This window comes from Lagenorhynchus albirostris, chromosome 14 (genome assembly GCF_949774975.1).
Source record: "Lagenorhynchus albirostris chromosome 14, mLagAlb1.1, whole genome shotgun sequence".
Classification (NCBI taxonomy): domain Eukaryota; kingdom Metazoa; phylum Chordata; class Mammalia; order Artiodactyla; family Delphinidae; genus Lagenorhynchus; species Lagenorhynchus albirostris.
Genome location: NC_083108.1, coordinates 87,675,708 through 87,695,525, shown reverse-complemented (window position 1 = coordinate 87,695,525; position 19,818 = coordinate 87,675,708). Strand labels below are relative to the sequence as shown.

At 54.3% G+C, this 19,818-nt stretch overlaps 1 protein-coding gene across 1 annotated transcript in view; it reads left to right on the top strand.

The window, feature by feature from the left end:
• Window positions 1-19,818, top strand: part of GALNT9 (polypeptide N-acetylgalactosaminyltransferase 9) — a 90,550-nt gene that overhangs the window by 45,049 nt on the left and 25,683 nt on the right. Inside the window, exons 5-6 of the mRNA XM_060120860.1 lie at window positions 566-763; window positions 9,762-9,879. Coding sequence (XP_059976843.1) covers window positions 566-763; window positions 9,762-9,879 — 316 coding nt within the window. The remainder of the gene's footprint in view (window positions 1-565; window positions 764-9,761; window positions 9,880-19,818) is intronic.

Genomic DNA, 19,818 nt, shown 5'->3' with positions numbered 1-19,818 from the left:
CACAACAGTACCTGGTAGCCTTTCTGTCCCTTCAGTGTATCCTAAGTTCCCTGAGGCATGGATGTTTTTTTTCTTTTCTAGTTCGTGAATGTACTCCGGTGTGTTAAAACAGGGTGTGGCACATAACAGGTCCTCAGTTCATGCTTGTAAATGAACGTACGGCCACCCGTGCGGGAAGGAGGGCAGGGAAGTGGGATGCGCTGGAGGGGGAGGCCGAGCTGTGAAGGGTAGGACTGAGCTGACCCACAGGGCCTCTGGAGCCAGGACGGCCCCATAGAGGCGTCAGAGATTGGGCCCAATCCGTGTGCCCGTATTCCTGGTGTCCATCAGTCCTTAGCCACGGGCTGGCCCGGGAAGGGCGAGACCTCGGCAGGCGGGTCTGCAGCCCAGGCGACCCCGGGGCTTCCAGAGGTGAAGCTCTTGGATCCGCCGTCCGCAGGCGCCATCAGACCCGGGTGTGGCCGCCTCCCTGGAGGAGGCCCGGCTTCAGCCCCCCCACCTGGGGGAATGGGGCGGGGGCTCCCGGCATCCATGCCCTTCCCCATGGGCATGCACCGCCCCGCAGGGCCGAGCCCGCCCTCTCGCGGATCCGGGAGGACCGCCGGCGCATCGTCCTGCCGGCCATCGACAACATCAAGTACGACACATTTGAGGTGCAGCAGTACGCCAGCGCTGCCCACGGCTACAACTGGGGCCTCTGGTGCATGTACATCATCCCGCCCCAGGACTGGCTGGACCGTGGTGACGAGGCAGCGCCCATCAGGTGAGCCGACCCCCGGGGCCCCTGGGGCAGGGCCTGCCCTGGAAGGAGCCAGGACAGCGTGAGGTGGCGGTGGGGCAGGGCTGCCGCAGGGGGCTTGGGGGCTGGAGGGACGGGGGTGCTCTCCTGCAGAAAGCCAGGGCCTGCGCCATGTGGGCAAGTAAATGTGGTGGGATGCAGCGTCTGCCCAGATGTGCAGAGGGACATGGTGATGTGATGGGGGAACTTGGGAGCGGCTCCAGTGTGTGACCTGAGAGATGACGAGGTCGGGTGGGGGGGGGGGAGAGGGAGGGAGAGGGAGGGAGACAGACAGACAGACAGACAGAGCTAACACCCAAAGAGAAAGAGCCAGTAAAAGAGACTGAAAAGGGACACAGACATGGAGAGAGCAGAACAGGGGACTCACCAAGGAAAGTGAGAGGGAACAAGAAAGAGAGACGAACAGAGGAAGACAGAGTCAGGGTAGGCGGCAGCGAGACCAAGGGACAAAACTGGGAAGGCGTCATGGAGTAGAGAGGACGAGAGGTGCAGAGATGGAGAGAGGGAGGGAAAGGAGACAGAGACTTAGAGAGAACGAGGGAGAGACAGACAGAGGCAGAGACAGCACCACAAGAGTCAAAAACACGAGCCGGGGAGCAGAGCAGAGACCCAGAGACCACAGATGCTGTGTGTGTGCTACAGAGACCCCAGGCGTTTCAGCAGACCCCAGAGATTGTCCTGCAAAGCATTTATTTTATTTTGAATCGGTTCCCAAACATGAAAACGGAGAGATTTTCACATGTTAAAAATACACAACCCAGAGACTTCTCTTGTGGTGCAGTGGTTAAGACTCCATGCTCCCAATGCAGGGAGCCCAAGTTCAATCCCTGGTCCGGGAACTAGATCCCACATGCATGCCACAACTAAGAGTTTGCATGCCACAACTAAGGAGCCCGCCTGCTGCAACTAAGACCTGGCACAACCAAATAACTAACTAAATAAATAAAATATTAAAAAAGAATACACAACCCAGGGCTTCCCTGGTGGCACAGTGGTTGGGAATCCACCTGCCAATGCAGGGGACACAGGTTCAAGCCCTGGTCCGGGAAGATCCCACATGCTGCAGAGCAACGAAGCCCGTGTGCCACAACTACTGAAGCCCGTATGCCTAGAGCCTGTGCTCAGCAACAAGAGAAGCCACCGCAATGAGAAGCCCGCGCACCACAACGAAGAGTAGCCCCCGCTCGCCGCAACTAGAGAAGAAAGCCCATGTGCAGCAGTGAAGACCCAACGCAGCCACAAATAAATAAATAAAATAAATTTTTAAAAAAACCCACAGCCCAGCATCTTTATAAAAATGGGAAGGTGCACATTCTCCCAAGGCAGCAGTCCCTGGGGCTGAGAAGCAGTCCCCTGTCTAAACAGCGTGGTGGTCTCCAGTTCCCGAAATCCCCACCCCTCCCCATTGTCTCCCTGACGCTCTGCCTTCCTACCTGCGCTGTCATTCCTTGCACCTGGCCTGCTTTGTTTGTTTCCATCACCGACTGAGCTTCTGTAGTTTGCAGCCCTTCCTTCCACTTCCCTAGTCTGCTGAGCCCCTGGGAAATCTATGTTTCAAAATCTAGTGGGGCTACCACTTTCTCCTGGGGGCCCAGCAGGATGGAGGTATTTTTTTCCTGGAGTGAACGTGCATCTGCAGGATCTGTTGACCCCTTGCAGCCTTGGCCAGGTCCCCCCTGTAGAGGTTTGGATCTTAGGGCCTCGGGCTGGGACCCTCCTGCCTCATCTGTACAAACTGATGTGTCCCTGCTGAAACAAGCCGCTCTGCCCGCAAGTGACCAAGACCATCCCTCACTGCGCCTCTGAAAGCTCTCTCTTCCCCTAGGAGTGTCTTACGGGGGCTTCCGGGCACCTACCCTCCATGAGCAAAGAGCCGTCCAGCGAGAAATTAAGTCTCAGAGCAGCCTGGATGCCCCGAGCTGCAGGAGGGACGCTCTGGACAGACTGTGCATCGTCTCAAGCTTTGCTCCTTATTACTATTACCTGGAGAGCATTTGAAACCCCTGATGCCCAAAACCCAAACAAAAAATGGGCAAAGGCCTCGAACAGATACTGCACACAGGAAGGTAGACAAAGTGCTAACACACTCATAGAAAAACGCCCCCCACGGAGTCACACAGTGTCCCAGTGAGGGGCCCTGCACGCCTGCTAGAACGGACAGACAGACCAGTGGCAGCGGGGGCTGGTGACACGGAGTAGTCGGAACTCTCAGCACGGCCGGCGCGAGAAGGCATCGGCAAGACCACTTTGTAATACTTGCAGTTTCTCAAAGAGGTAAAAACACTTCCTGTATGACCAGCCGCTCTACCCCAGGTATCTTCCCAAAAGAAATGAAAACGCACGTCTACAAAAGACACCTGCGAATGTTTGTGGTGGCAGCTTTATTCACAGTAGTCCCGAATTGGACCCAAATGTCCACCAACAGGTGACTAGATAAACGAAGCATAACCTATCTATGTAACGGGAGACTTCTCAGAACTAAAAGGGAATAAACGGTTATGCCCGTAACAATGCGGGTGAAACTCAAAATGGTGAAACAGAGGCGAAAGAGCCAGATACACGAGAGCGCGCAGTGTGTGATCTGATGCACAGAGAAGCCCAGAGAACGCAGTCCCCTGGTGGAGGACCGAGGAGCCCTGCGTGGGCACATTCTCCGTCTGGACTGGGACGGGGTTACCCGACGTTCCCTCCGTCAGACCACTCGGACCACACGCTTTCAAGGGATGTGTCCTGTTGCGTGTAAATTTAACTTTGTTGAGTTGATTTTTAAAATGAATTTCAAAACATACAAAAAAGCAATAATTCCAATGCCCAAGCTGCTTACCATGCCAGTTAAATTAGCATCTCTGAGCCGGGACCAGGAGGATTCCAGCAACAGAGAAGGGCGCCAGCTAACGTGAGCTGAAGCGGCTCTGGGGAGGAGGCAGCAGGAAAGCCAGACGTCTCCCCGACACTGCGGACGGGTGTCCCTCCACCCCAGTCAGTCCCCGGAACAGAGGAGGCAGTGGCTGAACTTGGGCCGCAAACCCCTGCCCCCACCTTTCCTGGAAGCAGATGGGAGAAGGCGTCCTCCAGTGACCCGCTGACCTTCACAGAGGGGAAGGTCTGGGGACTCACCGTCCCACAGGGAGAATGTGCAAGGAGAGAGGCTGTTTCCCTAAAAGATGTTGGGGTGTTTATAAGAAGGCTGGGCGTAGCAGACAGGCGTGTCCACATCCTGACCCCCAGAGCCCATGAAGGCGACCTCATTGGGGAAAGGATCTTTGCAGATGCAATTGGGATCTTGTGACGGGGAGATTACCTTGGATCACCAGGCTGGGCCCTGAATGCCGTCATGAGTGTCCTTAGGAGAGACACACACAGAAGAGGAAAGGCCACGCCACTCTGGAGTCAGAGACGGGAGGGACGCAGCCAGAAGCCAAGGGACGCCTGGGGCCCCCAGCAGCTGGAAGAGGCAGGAAGGACCCTCCCCTGGAGCCTCCAGAGAGAGCGCGGCCCTGGGACACCTCGACCTCGGACTTCCAGCGCCAGGAGCTGGGAGAGGACACACATCTCCAGTCCGACACCTCGACCTCGGACTTCCGGCGTCAGGAGCTGGGAGAGGACACACATCTCTGGTCTGAAGCCCGTTTATGGTACTTCTTTTCGCAGCCACGGGAAGTGAACACGCTGGGTAACCTAAAATGGCCAATGTCCAGAACAGGCCCTCTTCAGAGCCGTACACCAAGACTGGAAGGTCCTAAGCCTTGCTGGGCATCTGCCAGGAGGGCGTCCCCGTGGGGATGGAGCCGGCACACAGCCACGCTGAGGCGAGACCATGGTGGCAGTCTGGAGCCGGTGCTGCGTGTGACAGTCACAAGCATTCCTCAGCTCCACGCGGAGCCACGACCACAGCCAGTCCCCGAACTGCGTCCTCGACGGGCATGAGTGCAGCCCGCGGGGAAGCAGAGTCCCGACAAGGGCCTCTCAAGGCTGCCTGCGGGGCTGATGGCTTTGACCGCGCCCAGCCAAGGCTCCCTGGGAATCAGATGTGGTGTGTCCCTCGGGGAAGAGAGGAAGCCGACCGGAGCCTGCCCAGACCCCCCTGGTCCTCAGCAGGCTTCGTGCCGGGACTCACTGCCCTGCCCCCACACCCCCGGCCCCTCTTCCTGGGGAGAGAAGTCACTCTGAATCTCCCGTCTCAGTGTGCACAGCACCCGGGGAGCCAAGGGTGGCGTAACCGCGTCCTTCAAGTTCTAGAAAAGGCCGTCTCTGAGTTACAGCGTGTTGCCTCGATTGTACCGTGTATGTTTTGAATTGGAACCAATGTTTACACTTAAGAGATTTCACATGAAATTGATATCTACTCTTTGAAAAGTAGAAGATTCTGGAAAACCCAGGCCCCCATTCCTGCCTGGTGACGGTCCACTGGAGCTGAGCTGCCACTGGTCCCCCGGGAGGGGCAGCGCCACAGTCCCCAGTGCTCCCCGCAGCCTGCTCCCCTCGGGCCTCGAGCTGGGGGTTCAGGAGAAACAGGACCGCAGGGGCAGCCGCGAGGTCCTTTGCTTCCAAGGTTGTTATCCAGAGGATGGCCCTCCTCTCCCCCTTCTCAGGGAAGGGTCTTCACACAACCTCCCCGCGACAGCAGACCCCGCGGGAAAAGCCCTGGCACCCCAGTGGCCACCCTCTGATGGAGCCCCTCACCCTGCACACCCCGACCCCCGGACCCCAGGCTGGGAAACTGCATCCCCGGGGACAGCGCGGGCCTGGAAGGGTCTCTCCTGAAAACCGCTCTGGGATTTCTCGTTTCCCTCGGACCTGGGCGCGGAGCCGCTGCCCTTCTCCTGAAGGATGCAGCTCGCACACCCGCCCTGGAGCCCGGGTGGGAAATTAGCCCGGGAGAGGCTGGTGTGTGAAGATTTCCTGTAGGAAATTTCCCTACCGTTCATTATCCTTGAAGCTCAAGGAAGAAAAAGGAGTGAGAAGAAGGCTTGGATTGCTGGAGGGAAGTATCTCAGCCTTGACAGAAGGAGAAAGACGGCTCCCCCAGCACGTGGAAAGGGGAGTGAGGGGCCCGCAGGCCTGGTGTGGGTCCAGGGGTCCTGCGTGCTGGGGGCGGCTGGCCGCACGCGCAAACCATGTCACTGAAATGGAGCTATTTCCCGGGTCTGAAGGAGGTCAAAACGGGACCCGTGACCAGTGGCGTGTTCGTCCCCGTCTCCGCGTGGCTCCGAGCTGCCAGCAGGGTGCAGGCGCGGAGCGTCTTGGCCGCGTCGTACGGACCCCCGCCTCGGGGAGGGCAGTGCAGCCCCTTGGCGCACGCGGCTCGCATCTTCCAGGGGCCGTGGAGCTCGTGCGAGGGTTTGCACCCCGTCCCCCGAGGGGAGTCCAGATCCGGGCCAGTGTGTCTGGTGGACGCAGAGGGATCGCGGGTGTAAGTCGCTACCAGTGGGGCCAGAGGAGCCCGGAGGAAAGGGGGACGCTCGGGGGGTGGCAGAGGGGCCCCCTCCCAGCACCCAGTCCCCCCCACCAAGCAGGGGAGCGTGGAACGAGGCCCCAAGTAACACACGCACACTCACACACACATGTGCAAAATCACACACAGATGCACACACGTGCATAGAGGTGCACACACGTGCATAGAGGTGCACACACAGATACAAATGCAAGCACACAGACACACGTACACACTCACACACACAAAACCACACAGACCCGCCCACCCAGACACACACGCACACACACCCACACATACGCGCAAGACCACACATAGACCCGCATGCACACACACATTCACACATAATTGCTTCTCCGGTCACGGTGGTAGCATAGTGACATTTTCCTGCTGACTTGTCACTTACCCTCTCCTGAGCCGTCACTTCCCGTGGTGCTGGGGGTCTTGGTAAGCACCTCGCCTGCTGGGTGGGTAACAGTCCATAAAAGGGATGGCTCGAAATTCATTCGACCGTCTACACTGATGGACTCTAAGTTGATTTCCCTTTGGCCGCTATAACTCACGCTGCAGTGCACAGCTTTGTGCGAATAGCTTTTGGATTAGTCTCCTAGGATAAATGCCAGCTGTGGAATCAGGGGATAAAATAATAACAGCAAACGGTTCCCAGGCTCCAGACACTCCTCTATGCAGTTTTCATCTGCACAGCAGCCTGTGGAGGAGGCACCGTCCTGCCTTTCACGTTATGGGCGGGGCAGCCGAGCACAGAGAAGCTGAGCGACTTGCCCAAGGTAACACAGCTGGTGCGCACCGAGCCGGGTGCGTTGCATCACTGCACAGGTATCGTTGGCTGTCTATTCATAGCTTTGGACTTTTCCAAGACAGTTGAGCCAACCCACCCCAGTTTCTCCACAAACTCGCCACCAGTGCATGTGACCCCTGCACCCAGTTCGGCAGCGAGTCTGCAAGATTCTGCACACGCCTTCCCTGTGCTTGTGCCGATTGCCTGGCCACGCCCTGCCTGCGAGCACGTGTTCTTCCTCAAGACGCCGGGAGCAGATGACTCTCTTGTCCCTTGTCACTCTCCTGAAGGCTGAAGGACCCGTTTGTGACCTTAATTCTATGCACTCCCATTTATACAGAACTCCAGAATTCCATGGACTCGAGGATGTGGATTGTCTATGCGTGGGTGTCTGGGTGTGTCTCTGTGTGTGCATGTGTTGTATGTGTATCTGTGTGTGTGTTCACTGCAGGTGTGGGTCTGTGTTTATGTGTGCGGGGGTGCACATGTGTGTTTCTCTGGGTGTTACCTGTGTGCATCTGGGTGTGTACGTGTAGGTCTGTGTGTATGGGTATCTATCTGTGGGTACGTTTGTGGGACCATGTACGTGTATTACATGTGTCTGTATATCTGTACATCTGTTTGTTGGGTGTGTGTCTGGCCTTGTAGTGGGTGTGTTGCGTGTGTGTCTACATGTGTCCGTGTACCTGTCTGTTGCATGTGTGTACTTTTGCACGCACGCGTGTGTGTTGTGTGCATCCATGCATCTGTGTGTGTCCGCATGTCTGTTGCCTTTACAAGGCAGGAGCCCGGGTGAGGACCCTTTGCAGAGATGCCGCTTGCTATATCCCGGCATGTGCACATCAGCCCCGATGTAAGGATGCCCCCAGGACGACACGTCTCCCCCTGCCCGGCCGAACCTGAGAACCCCTCGGCCCTGGCTGTTTATTTTGGAACTCTGAGCAGTAGTAAAAAAATTCTTACTAGCTACATCAGACTTGGGAGGGATTTGGTAGTTAAGTTCACCAGAGATCGCCTGAGATTTTTGTGTCGTTAAGAAAATGAGAGAAATATCTCTCTTGGTTGGTGAACCATAACTTAACCAGTCAAACGCTTGCTATTACACATCACAGATGACATTAAAATTTCGTTGCTGTTAGATTTGTGGCTCAAATGTCATGACTGAACAAATTGGATCTTTTTACAAATAAAAGGATAATCGCCTTTTAATGCCTCTGTTATTCTTGGACAACTCATGGGCATTTGCTTCTGATGTCCTAGTCACATTGAAAAGAAATGCTTCTTTTAAATTGTGATTGAGAACAATTTATCATGGCGTTATCATGAGTGACTTCATACCTGTGGGAGCAACGGGACAGCGGGGGGAACGGAGCAGGAAACAGCCTTAGCCTTCAGCCTTGCCAGGACCACAGGGGCCTTCGGGGACAGTGGGGAGCCTTTTTGTTTTTGTTTTTTAATTTATTTGTTCTATTTTATTTTTGGCTACGTTGGATCTTCTTTGCGGTGCACGGGCTTCTCACTGCGGTGGCTTCTCTTGTTGCAGAGCACAGGCTGTAGGCACGCGGACTTCAGTAGTTGTGGCTCGCGGGCTCTAGAGAGCAGGCTCGGTAGTTGTGGCGCACGGGCTTAGTTGCTCCGCAGCATGTGGGATCTTCCCAGAGCAGGGCTCGAACCCGTGTCCCCTGCATTGGCAGGCAGATTCTTAACCACTGTGCCACCAGGGAAGCCCCAGTGGGGAGCCTTCACTAGTCCTCTCAGAGCTCGGAAGAAACTAAGCCCTCAGCCTACAAGGGAGGTGTCTTTGTTTTGAGGGAAACACGTCCTTCAAAAGCTTGGAAGGTCCTGCTTTCTTACAAAACAGAGACTGTGTCTACTTCTTGCTAGCAAGCTATTTTTCCGTTCTCTTTCCTTTCTCTTTTTTATCCCCTCCGACTAATAGGCACTCAGTATATCCTGCATTCATGATGTGAATGTATCATGAATGAATGAATGAGTCAGCAAATGTACAGTTCTATTCACAGTGACACCGTCCACTTTTCTCTGCCACTCTGTCTCACCCTGTCCTGCTTTGACCACCGCTGCTCCATGAGACCAGTGGAGGTCTCAACACTGATAGATTGTTAATGCATTTTAGAAAAAACTATAACCAGCACATTGACACATGATTTTACAGATACAATTGCTTGGGACAAGGCAAGATTTACTGACATTTTAAAAATATGTAGCTGTAAATAGAATTATTACAGGAATAATAGTACAGTTGGCAGTCTTTTGCAGACAGCTGCACAGGTTGTGTACTGTACAACTTCAAGGTGTGTCATTCAGAGAGAGTCTGATATTGAAGAGCTTCCATAGAGTTGAGCAGTGCACAGCCTGTGCAACCGCCCATTACAGCCCTGACTACTGATACACAGATAAAATAACGAAGGAGGTAGGCAAGTGACTGATGATCAGGGCAACTAAACAACTCATTGGGTAAACAGATTTTTAAAAATTTCCACTAAGTTGCCTGAATTGAATACTGGTTTTTGTCATCTCTGAGGGATGCAAAGACAAGTCCTAGGCAGCCCTGCCTGTGTCCCAAGCCCTGGGCACAGTGACCAAGCGGAGGTGAGGAGTGCAGGGATGAGGTGTGGGGACTTGGAAAGAGGATGGTGAGCCCAACCAGGCTGTGGAGATCCGGGGCCACACACCAGCAACCAGCTCATGCACTGCCTGCTTCCCTCCAGAACCCCAGCCATGATCGGCTGCTCCTTCGTGGTGGACCGGGAGTACTTCGGGGACATCGGCCTGCTGGACCCGGGCATGGAGGTGTACGGTGGGGAGAACATCGAGCTGGGCATGAGGGTAAGTGTCACTGCCTGGCCACCGAGGCCTCATGAGGGGACCGTCTGCCGAGCAGACCTGTTGGCCTGGCTGGTCCGTGAGCTGCGTGTTACCAGTAAGGGGGACGTAAGGCCCCAAAACTTAGGTCAATGTAAGAAACCTCGATGGCAGCGGGACTGGGAAACATTATGAATATGGTAACAAGACGTTGTGTTTTGGATGTGACTTTCTTTCTCAAGCCACGCGTTCTGTTGCATTACACTAAAGTGGGGGCCAGTGGGGGGGTGGAAATTGTAAAAGCTGGTCCTCGGCTTGGGGAGTTTGCACGATGGCAACGAGGAGACCCACCCTGTTTCGTGGGCTTGTCTTGGTGGATGTGTGTAAAGCAGGGTGCAAATGGGGGTTGTGAGCATCTGAATTCCCCACGGCTGCTCCTGGGGGGGGCAGCTTGTAGAGAAGGCTCCAGAGAGGACGTTTTCTTCTAGGAATTTTATGATTCCAGGCCTTATGCTCAAAGTTTTAGTCCATTTTGAGTTAATTTTTCTGTATGGTGTAAGATAGTGGTCCAGTTTTACTCTTTTGCATGGAGCTGTCCGGTTTTCCCAGCACCATTTTTTGAGGAGACTATCTTTTCCTCGTTGTATATTCTTGGCTCCTTTGTTATAAATTAATTGACAATGTGTGCATGGGTTTGTTTCTGGGTTCTGTATTCTGTTCCATTGATCTATGGAATGTTTTTATGCCAATGCCATATGTTTTGATTCTTGTAGCTTTGCAAGGTAGTTTGAAATCAGGGAGTGTGATGCCTCCAGCTTTGTTCTTCTTTCTCAAGATTGCTCTGGGGTCTTTGTGGTTCCACACAAATTATAGGATTGGCTGTTCTATTTTTGAGGAAAAATGTCATTGGCATTTTGATAGGGATGTACTCAATCTGTAGATTGCTTTGGGTAGTACAGTCATTTTAACAACATTTTTCCGATCCATGAGCATGGATACTTTTCCATTTATTTGTGTCTTCTTCAACTTCTTTCATCAATGTCTTATAGTTTTCAGTGTGCAGGCCTTTCACCTCCTTGGTTCAGTGTATTCTTAGGATAAAATCAGGTTTGGTTCGGAGCCCAGTCAAAGGCTAATATCCTGGGCTCTGTTCACGGCTCAGCGGGACGGTCACAGCATGATTAACGTGACGTGACACAGCCCATCCAGAGAGGGATGGGCAGGGCTTTCAAGGGCTGTGGACCTGGGGTGCCAAAGGACCCTGCTTCCAGGAGAGTTCGGGTTTGAGCCCTCAGCACCAGGTCGTGGGTTACGACCAGGTCACCAGGTCACCAATTCCTTGCCCTTCACGCACAAATGCTCCTTCTGAGGTGCTGTGACCCCGCTCCACACAGAATGCTCAGAGGCCCAGGATGGGGAAGCAGCTTAGCCATTGGTACCAGGGGCTGGAACGCAGATCCCCACTAGCTCAAGCCTAACTAACCAGCTGGTTAGCTGTCTACCCAGTGGCGACACCAGAGCCCCCAAATCAAAGAGTTTTTGACACTGGATCTGTTAGCCTTGACAGAGTACCGTCACCCGGGAGGCCTAAAGCCACGGCCCCCTCCTCTTACTGCACTGAGGCTGGAGTCTGAAGTCTCCGGGGCTGCGCCCCCGGGGGCTCCCAGGGAGGGTCCTTCCTGCCTCTCCCAGCTCCCGGTATTTGCTGTGAACCCTGGTGCTTGTAGATGCGACCCTCCAATCACATGGCCGTCTTCTCCCTGTGTCTTTACGTCCCCTCCCTCTGTGTGTGCTCCCCGTTAGAAGGACACCAGTCACACTGGATTAGGGCCCACCTGAATGACCTTGTTTTAACCTGATTACCCCTTTATTTATTTTTAAAAAAAACCACTGTTTTAAGTTTCCTCTCTCTTTTTTTTTAGACCTTTTTTTTTTTTTTCTTTGCGGTACGCGGGCCTCTCACTGCTGTGGCCTCTCCCGTTGCAGAGCACGGGCTCCAGACACACAGGCTCAGCGGCCATGGCTCACAGGCCCAGCCACTCCGCGGCATGTGGGATCTTCCTGGACCGGAGCACGAACCCGCGTCCCCTGCATCGGCAGGCGGACTCTCAACCACTGCGCCACCAGGGAAGCCCCTGATTATTCTTAATTATCAGCATTGCCAGCACCAAGAGCGTCCCATCCGGGGGCAGAGTAACTTAGGCAGCTGTTGGTGCCCCAGCTGGTGATGTCCTCTCTCCAGGGGAAGCTGACTGAGCTTGGTCATGGGTCCAAACTGTGAAGCAGGGCAGCTCCAATGGCCTGGAAATGACGGTGGCCCACGGGGCTCTGGCTGTGTGGGAGCGAGGCTGCCAGCAGCTGGGAAGCCAGAGCTGGAGGTCAGGGATGTGACCCCCACACTGTCACCTCTGACCTCACTGCCGTGGCCTCCGGCCCCTCTTCAGAGAGGCCAAGGCTCAGGGTCTGGGGACGGCCAGTGAACTGAGCAAGTCCTGCAGCAGCAGGTGGGCCACGAGCTCCCAGCCACCAGCAGCCAAGCCTGAGGTTCAGAGCTGTTTCTGGATGTAAAACAGAGGAAGCCAGCGTGTGCAGTGACTGTCCCATTATATGGGACAAGAATCTCAGTTAGCCGGGATGCTGAGTCCTGATGTACCGACCAGGGTTCTTGGCCTTCCCCAATCGATAGAAATTGGCCTGAGGCCAGACAGGAAATTCAGGCAAGGCGTTCCGGGGGCCCCTGCTGCAGCTGGTGGCGGGGGTGCGGAGACCAAACAGCTTCCCTTGCTTGCCCGCTCCCTGAGGGGGGCTGGTCCCTTACACGGGGTGAGGGGAGGGGTGTGTCCAGGGGTCGGGCTGGAGGCATGGCTCAGGTGGTCTGCCCAGCGCCCGGGTGGTGCTGAGTGCGGGGGGCCTGCGCGGTGCCCTGCTTTGGCTCCTGACACCCTGTTTTTGCTCCCGGCTCTTCAGAAGCGGCAGCTGGGTTTTATTTGGTCTTTTTGTATCTTTTGTCCAGAATTTGCAGCAGCTGCACATGCGTGCATTTATTTTTAGTCCTGTATAGTTTCTTTGTATTTATTGCTGGAGGAGAGGTGTGTCCAGGTACAAGCACTGCAGCAAAGGGGCCCAGGTTCCAGGTCCCAGCCTGTCTCAAGTGAGGCCCCAGGATGCTCTGACAGCCGCTCTACCACTCAGAGCGCTGAGCAGAGCACGTTCACAGGCAGAGCAGGAGGGGCCAGGAGACCTACCAGAAGGGTGAGGCTGGTCTCTGGGCCTGGTTCTCAGACTCCAGCTGCACCAGAATCCCTGAGAGTCTCCTTAAAATAGATCACTGGGCCCCAACCCAGAGATGTGGATTCAGTATGGCAGGGTGGAGCCCGGGAATCTTTTTTTAAAAATTCATTTATTTGTTTATGTTTGGCTGCGATGGGTGTTCGTTGCTGCGTGCGGGCTTTCTCTAGTTGCAGCCAGTGGAGGCCCATCTTCGTTGCGGTGCGCGGGCCTCTCATTGCGGTGGCTTCTCTTGTTGCAGAGCACGGGCTGTAGGGGCACGTGGGCTTCAGTAGTTGTGGCACGCGGGCTCGGTAGTTGTGGCTCACGGGCTCTAGAGTGCAGGCTCAGTGGTTGTGGCACACGGGCTCAGTAGCTCTGCGGCATGTGGGATCTTCCCGGGCCAGGGCTCGAACCTGTGTCCCCTGCACTGGCAGGCGGATTCTTAACCACTGCGCCACCAGGGAAGCCCAGCCAGGAATCTTAATTTCCAACAGATTCCCAAGGGCCACTGACTCTGTTGGTCCAGGGAACCCACTTTGAGAACCAGCCTCCGCCCAGCCGCCACTCTGCGGACCGTAAGCCGGCCAGGCTTGCTCTGCACAGGGCCTGGAGCACTAGTGAGCGCTCTGTAAATACCCACGGATGGACGGAAGGGCAGCGGCCAGGGGCCAGGCCTCGGGGTCCACTGTGGCCGAGCTCTGCTGATGTGGGGCTGAACTCTGATTGGTTTGGGGTCCTTGTGGATTTTGTGGGTTTTTTCTGGGGTTTCATTTAGGTTTTTGTTTGTCTGTAGGGACTTAGGTCACAGAAAAGATTATTTAAGGCTGGTTTTTAAAAATTTATATACAGTTTATTGAAGTTACACCTTTCCAAACCTGTTTGCTTTAAGCTTTTCAGTTAAACCTAGAGACCATATTATTGTGGTTATAAATAAAGTAAGAACACTCAGCTTCCCCTTTTCTTTGATTAATGCTTGATTAACTCAGTTTAACAGATTAGATGCTATTAAACAACGATCAGTTCCATTTCTGCCTTTAGTTAATTAAATTCCCTTGAACGTTTAAAATGACACTTACAAATGTGGCGTATTTTCTTTTCTCTTTAAGCACATTGAATGCCTGATATCATTGCAGAAATTCCCCTAAGCGCTTAAAAAACTCTAGAGTGTCTAGTATATTAAACTTATACCAAATCTCAACTTCTCTGAAGCATTTCGGTATTGTTTGCAAATGTTTAAAATTCTCTGACAAGGTCCAATTTTAAATCACAAATTGAGAATCAATCCTCAGTTATACACGTTAAAATGGAATCAGAGGATTAGCCGGCAGAGTCTTCAGTACGCTGACTTTTCTCAGCTGTTTTCGTCATTAAAGACAAATCCTGGGCTTCCCTGGTGGCGCAGTGGTTGGGAGTCCGCCTGCCGATGCAGGGGACGTGGGTTCGTGCCCCGGTCCGGGAGGATCCCACATGCCGCGGAGCGGCTGGGCCCGTGAGCCATGGCCGCTGGGCCTGCGCGTCCGGAGCCTGTGCTCCGCAACGGGAGAGGCCACAACAGTGAGAGGCCCGCGTACAGCAAAAAAAAAAAAAAAAAAAAAAAAGGCAAATCCTTTCCGATGATTCCTGAACCTGGCAGAAAGTACCAGCTCTCCGTGTCTGATTGATTCCTGCACCTCGACACTGGATTCTAATCCTTCCCAGTGTTAGAGGATGTCAGCTTGGGAACCCCTGTCAGAGTCCCAAGGAAGCTGCAGAGCCCCTGGGGGCTGCCCCTGACCCCTGGCCTGGGTGTGGGTAGCAGGGGGCTCAGTGGACATGCGCCTGGGTGGAGGGACCGCCCTGGGGGGGATGAACCACCACTGGAGACGCAAGGCGCCCACACAGGGAGGGGCAGGGGAGAAGCGCCCCGACAGACCTCTTGCGCCCTGTCTCCTTCCAAACCAAACCCAGCTGGGAGCCTGAGGGAAGGAAGGGACCTGTCTGGAAGGGCGACCGGGCCTTGCCAACCCAGCCAGGTGGGCCCGGCCAGGGGTTGTGGGCCGTGAGGGCAGGAGGAGGAATTTGAGGGCGGGGACCCCCAGGGGCTCGCAGTGGCTCAAGTCGGAGGCAGCGCAGGGTCAGGCAGAAGCCAGCATGGGGGAACCGAGCAGGGAGGGAGAAACAGTGGGTGTGGTCGAGGTGAGAAGACACCAGGTGTCGGGGGGCCGGACGAGGGCGACAGCCGCATCCCACATGCCGGCGGGGAGAGAGAAGTGAGGCTGGACGCCACCACCAGCATCCAGGAAGCAGCCTGTGTACGGGGTAAGGTTAGGGTCGGGGCCCATCTGAGACCCCAATCTGTCCAAAAGAGAACCTGGTATGGGGGGGTGTGGGAGGCACTGCCCTGGGTGTCACCACGTAGGCGCCTGGGAGAGGGCGATGGAGAGACGGGCCTGTCTCCATCCCTGGTGGCACCTGGGTGGGAATATCCTCCTGGAGGATTTTGCAGCATGGGGAACGGGGAAGGAGGTGAGCCTCCACGAAGGAGCGTCTCCTGAAGGAGAGGCAGGAGCCTGTTGCCGTGGTAACTAACTGGGGGCACGAGACACCTCACTGGGAAGAGAGGGCACCCTGCGCAGTGGTCGGGGAGGCAGAGGGGACGGGGCGGGGGGTGACCCGAACGTAACACGAGCAGTGCCCACGCCCACCACGTACAGTGCGCGGCCCGCAGTGAGGGGGCGTCCAGAAGTGGGGTAGGTGCCCAGTGCACATGGGGGACAGCCGAGGCCGCATGGGGGTCACGGGGTGCTGACCGGTGCAGGCGGAGGGCAGAGCTGGGCAAAGCCCCCGGTCCCAGCTGGTGAGGCAGGGAGGGGTCCAGGTGTGGAAGCTCCCTTGCACCCAGCTGTAGCTGGGAGACCTGAGCTCTGTGAACGCACGGTGACTGCGGGTTTGGCCATTAGAGAGCGACGAAGGGCCAGGTTGATGCTCCCCTGGGTGAGTTCTAGCCGGTGGTCACAGTGACGAGGGATTGGAAGGAAGACAGAAACCCTCCGAGGTGTTGAAGAAGGGGCGTCCAGCAAAAGGAGGCCCGGCAGCAGGCTCCGTCAGGCCCTGGTGCTTTGACCACAGGTGGGTCCCCAACACCCCTGGTCTGGGTCTCCACTTTGTAAAGGGGGCTCTGGGCTCTGAGCTGGGCAGGGTCCCCCTAGCTGTCGGGGAGGGGTCTGGGGTTGGCGTTGCCTGTGGGACATCAGGGGACGTTTGCGGACTGGGGTGATGCAGGTGTAGGTGTAGATATGGATTAGGTGTGGAAATGGGTATGGATGGAGCTACAGAGGCGTAGATATAGATGTTGCTGTAGATCTGGGTATAGATATGGATAGACAGGCATGTAGAATCCATACAGATTATAGAGATAGATATGCACATACAGAATCACACATACTTACGTACATTAAGTGTACAGATGTGTGTATATATGTATATATGTTTTTAAACTTTTTTTTTTCAGTTATATATACATTCTTTTTTCTACTCTTTTCCATTATGGTTTATCCCAGGATATTGAATATAGTTCCCTGTGCTCTACAGTAGGACATGTTGTTTATCCATTCTATATATAATAGGTTACATCTACTAGACCCAAACTCCCACTCCATCCCTCCCCCACCCCTTTCCCCCTTGGCAACCACAAGTCCATTCTCTTTCATAGATAGGTTCATTTGTGTCATGTTTTAGACTCCACATGTAATTGGTCTCATATGGTATTTGTCTTTGTCTGACTTACTTCACGTAGTATGATAATCTCTAGTTGCATCCATGTTGCTGCAAGTGGCCTTATTTCATTCTCTTTATGGCTGAGTACTATTCCATTGTATATATATATACACCACATCTTCTTTATCCATCATCTGTCGATGGACATTCAGGTTGTTCCCGTGTCTTGGCCATTGTGAACAGTGCTGCTGTGAACATGGGGCTGCCTGGATCTTTCTGCATTAGAGTTTGGTCTGGAAATATGCCCAGGAGTGGGATTGCTGGGTCATAGGGCAACTCTATTTTTATAAACTTTTATTGTTGACTGGATTTAAGGTAGCTTGCCAGGAAACAGAAAAATCCCAGCAAGATAAAGTAAATTATAAATAGCAAGAAAGAAGAAAGAAAAATCAGACAGAGACATGGAAGGCAGGTGGGACCTCCACGGGCGAGCCCGGAGGCCGGGATCAGAAGCCCAGGACCTCCCCTCTGGCGTCGGGTGAAGGCAGGCCCACATCCGGGGCAGCAGGCTGTTCTCGCAGAGGCCTGGGGGTGGGGAAGGCCGCGGGACGCCTCAGTGATGCCCGCCCTGTGCTTTGCAGGCTGCCCTCTGCTGTTAACAGCCAGTGGCAGGAAACCCATGGGCCCGAGGGCAGCAGCTCCACTGTCTGTCCCCCGGGCTGGGGGCTCCGGCTCAGTCCCTGAGTTCAGGGCAGGGTCTCCTTACAAGCCCAGCAGCCCGTGGGCCACAGCAGAGCGCAGAGGAGCGAGGCAGCAGGCCCGGGCCGTGGGGGGGTCAGAGAGGGCAGGTGTGCCCCGCCCCCGTTTAGAGCAGGGACGAGAGTCATTTCAAGCCACCTTTCCTAAATGTCGTTCTCAGTGGAACAGTTGTTTAACGTCATACAGCGATGTGGCCCCGTGGCCGTCCCTGACCCAGGGCACTGGAGCAGTTCCACACACCACCGCTGGGGGGCGGGGTGGGCCACGCTGTCCTCCATGTTCCCGGCCTCGGGGCTGTGCCCGCAGGGTCCCCTGCAGGCTGCACGTCCAGGTCCTGGAGAGGCTCTGGCGGGGCCGGGCTGGGCATCCCTCCCCCATGCCTGGGGCTCCAGCTCCTGCCCTGACAGTCCCTAGGTGCTTCCGGCAGCTTCCAGGGAGAGGCCTGGGCGCTGTGCACCCCGTGCCCCTCACAGCCCGGCTGTTGCCTGTCGCTGGCTGCCTGAGCCCCGCCCTCCCCACCGCCCGCCCTACCGGTGACCAGTCCTGTGTTGCATCCCCTGTTTGAAACGACCGGATTAGTTTCTGTTCTGATTGGGGGTGCCTCGCAGCCCTGAGCAGTGTCCTCCCAGAAAAGCCACCTGTCCCTGGAGGAGGGGGGCCTGGGTAGAAGGCCTTCATCTCACAGGACACAAAGAGGGACAGGGAGTGAATGGAACGCGGGCCCAAAGCCCAGGAAGGAGGCTGGACGGCGAATCCCCGCTGAGGGTGGATGCGATGGTAGATGGGATTGTTCCTTGAATTTCTCTTTCTGATCTTTCGTCGTTAGTGTATAGGAATGCAACAGATTTCTGTGTATTAATTTTGCAACCTGCAACTTTACCAAATTCATTGATGAGCTCTGGTAGCATCTTTAGGAATTTCTACATATAGTATCATGTCACCTACAAACAGTGACAGTGTAACTTCTTCTTTTCCAAGCTGGATTCCTTTTTTTTCTTTTTCTTCTCTGATTGCCGTGGCTAGGACTTCCAAAACTATGTTGAATAAAAGTGGCGAGAGTGGACATCCTTGTCCCGTTCCTGATCTTAGAGGAAATGCTTTTTGCTTTTCACTGTTGAGTATGATGTTGGCTGTGGGTTTGTCGTATATGGACTTTATTATGTTGAGGTAGGTTCACTCTATGCCCACTTTCGGGAGAGTTTTTATCATTAATGGGTGTTGAATTTTGTCAAAAGCTTTTTCTGCATCTATTGAGATGATCATATGGTTTTTCTCCTTCAGTTTATTAATATGGTGTATCGCGTTGATTGATTTGCGAATATTGAAGAATCCTTGCATCCCTGGGATAAACCCCACTTGATCATGGTGTGTGATCCTTTTAAGGTGTTGTTGGATTCTGTTTGCTAGTATTTTGTTGAGGATTTTTGCATCTATGTTCATCAGTGATATTGGCCTGTAGTTTTCTTTTTTGTGGTATCTTTGTCTGGTTTTGGTATCAGGGTGATATCAGGTGGCCTCGTAGAATGAGTTTGGGAGTTTTCCTTCCTCTGCAATTTTTTGGAAGAGCTTCAGAAGAATAGCTGTTAGCTCTTTAAGTGTTTAATAGAATTTGCCTGTGAAGTCATCTGGTCCTGGACTTTTGTTTGTTGGTACTTTTGTTTTTGTTTTATAAGTTATATTGACTCTTTTTAAAAAATTTATTTATTTAATTCATTTATTTTTGGCTGCGTTGGGTCTTCGTCGCTGTGCACAGGCTTTCTCTAGTTGCGGCGAGTGGGGGCTACTCTTCGTTGCGGTGCCTGGGCTTCTCATTGCTCTCTTGTTGCAGAGCACGGGCTCTAGGTGCACGGGCTTCAGTAGCTGCAGCATGTGGGCTCAGTAGTTGTGGTTCGTGGGATCTAGAGCACAGGCTCAGTAGTTGTGGCGCACGGGCTTAGTTGCTCCGTGGCATGTGGGATCTTCCCAGACCAGGGATAGAACCGGTGTCCCCTGCATTGGAAGGCAGATTCCTAACTACTGCACCACCAGGGAAGTCCCAAAAGTGTGGTTTTGAGACAGGCTGGGACCTGGGACCCTTTACTGGAGTGCTTGCAGCTGGACAACAGAATACGAAGAAAGTATAAGGGACTAAAAATAACTGCACGCATGCTCAGTTGGGGCAAATTTTGAACAATAAGGTACAAAAAGGCCACAAACCAACTGCCATTCAGGTGCAGGGAGCAAAACCGGGTCCTGCCC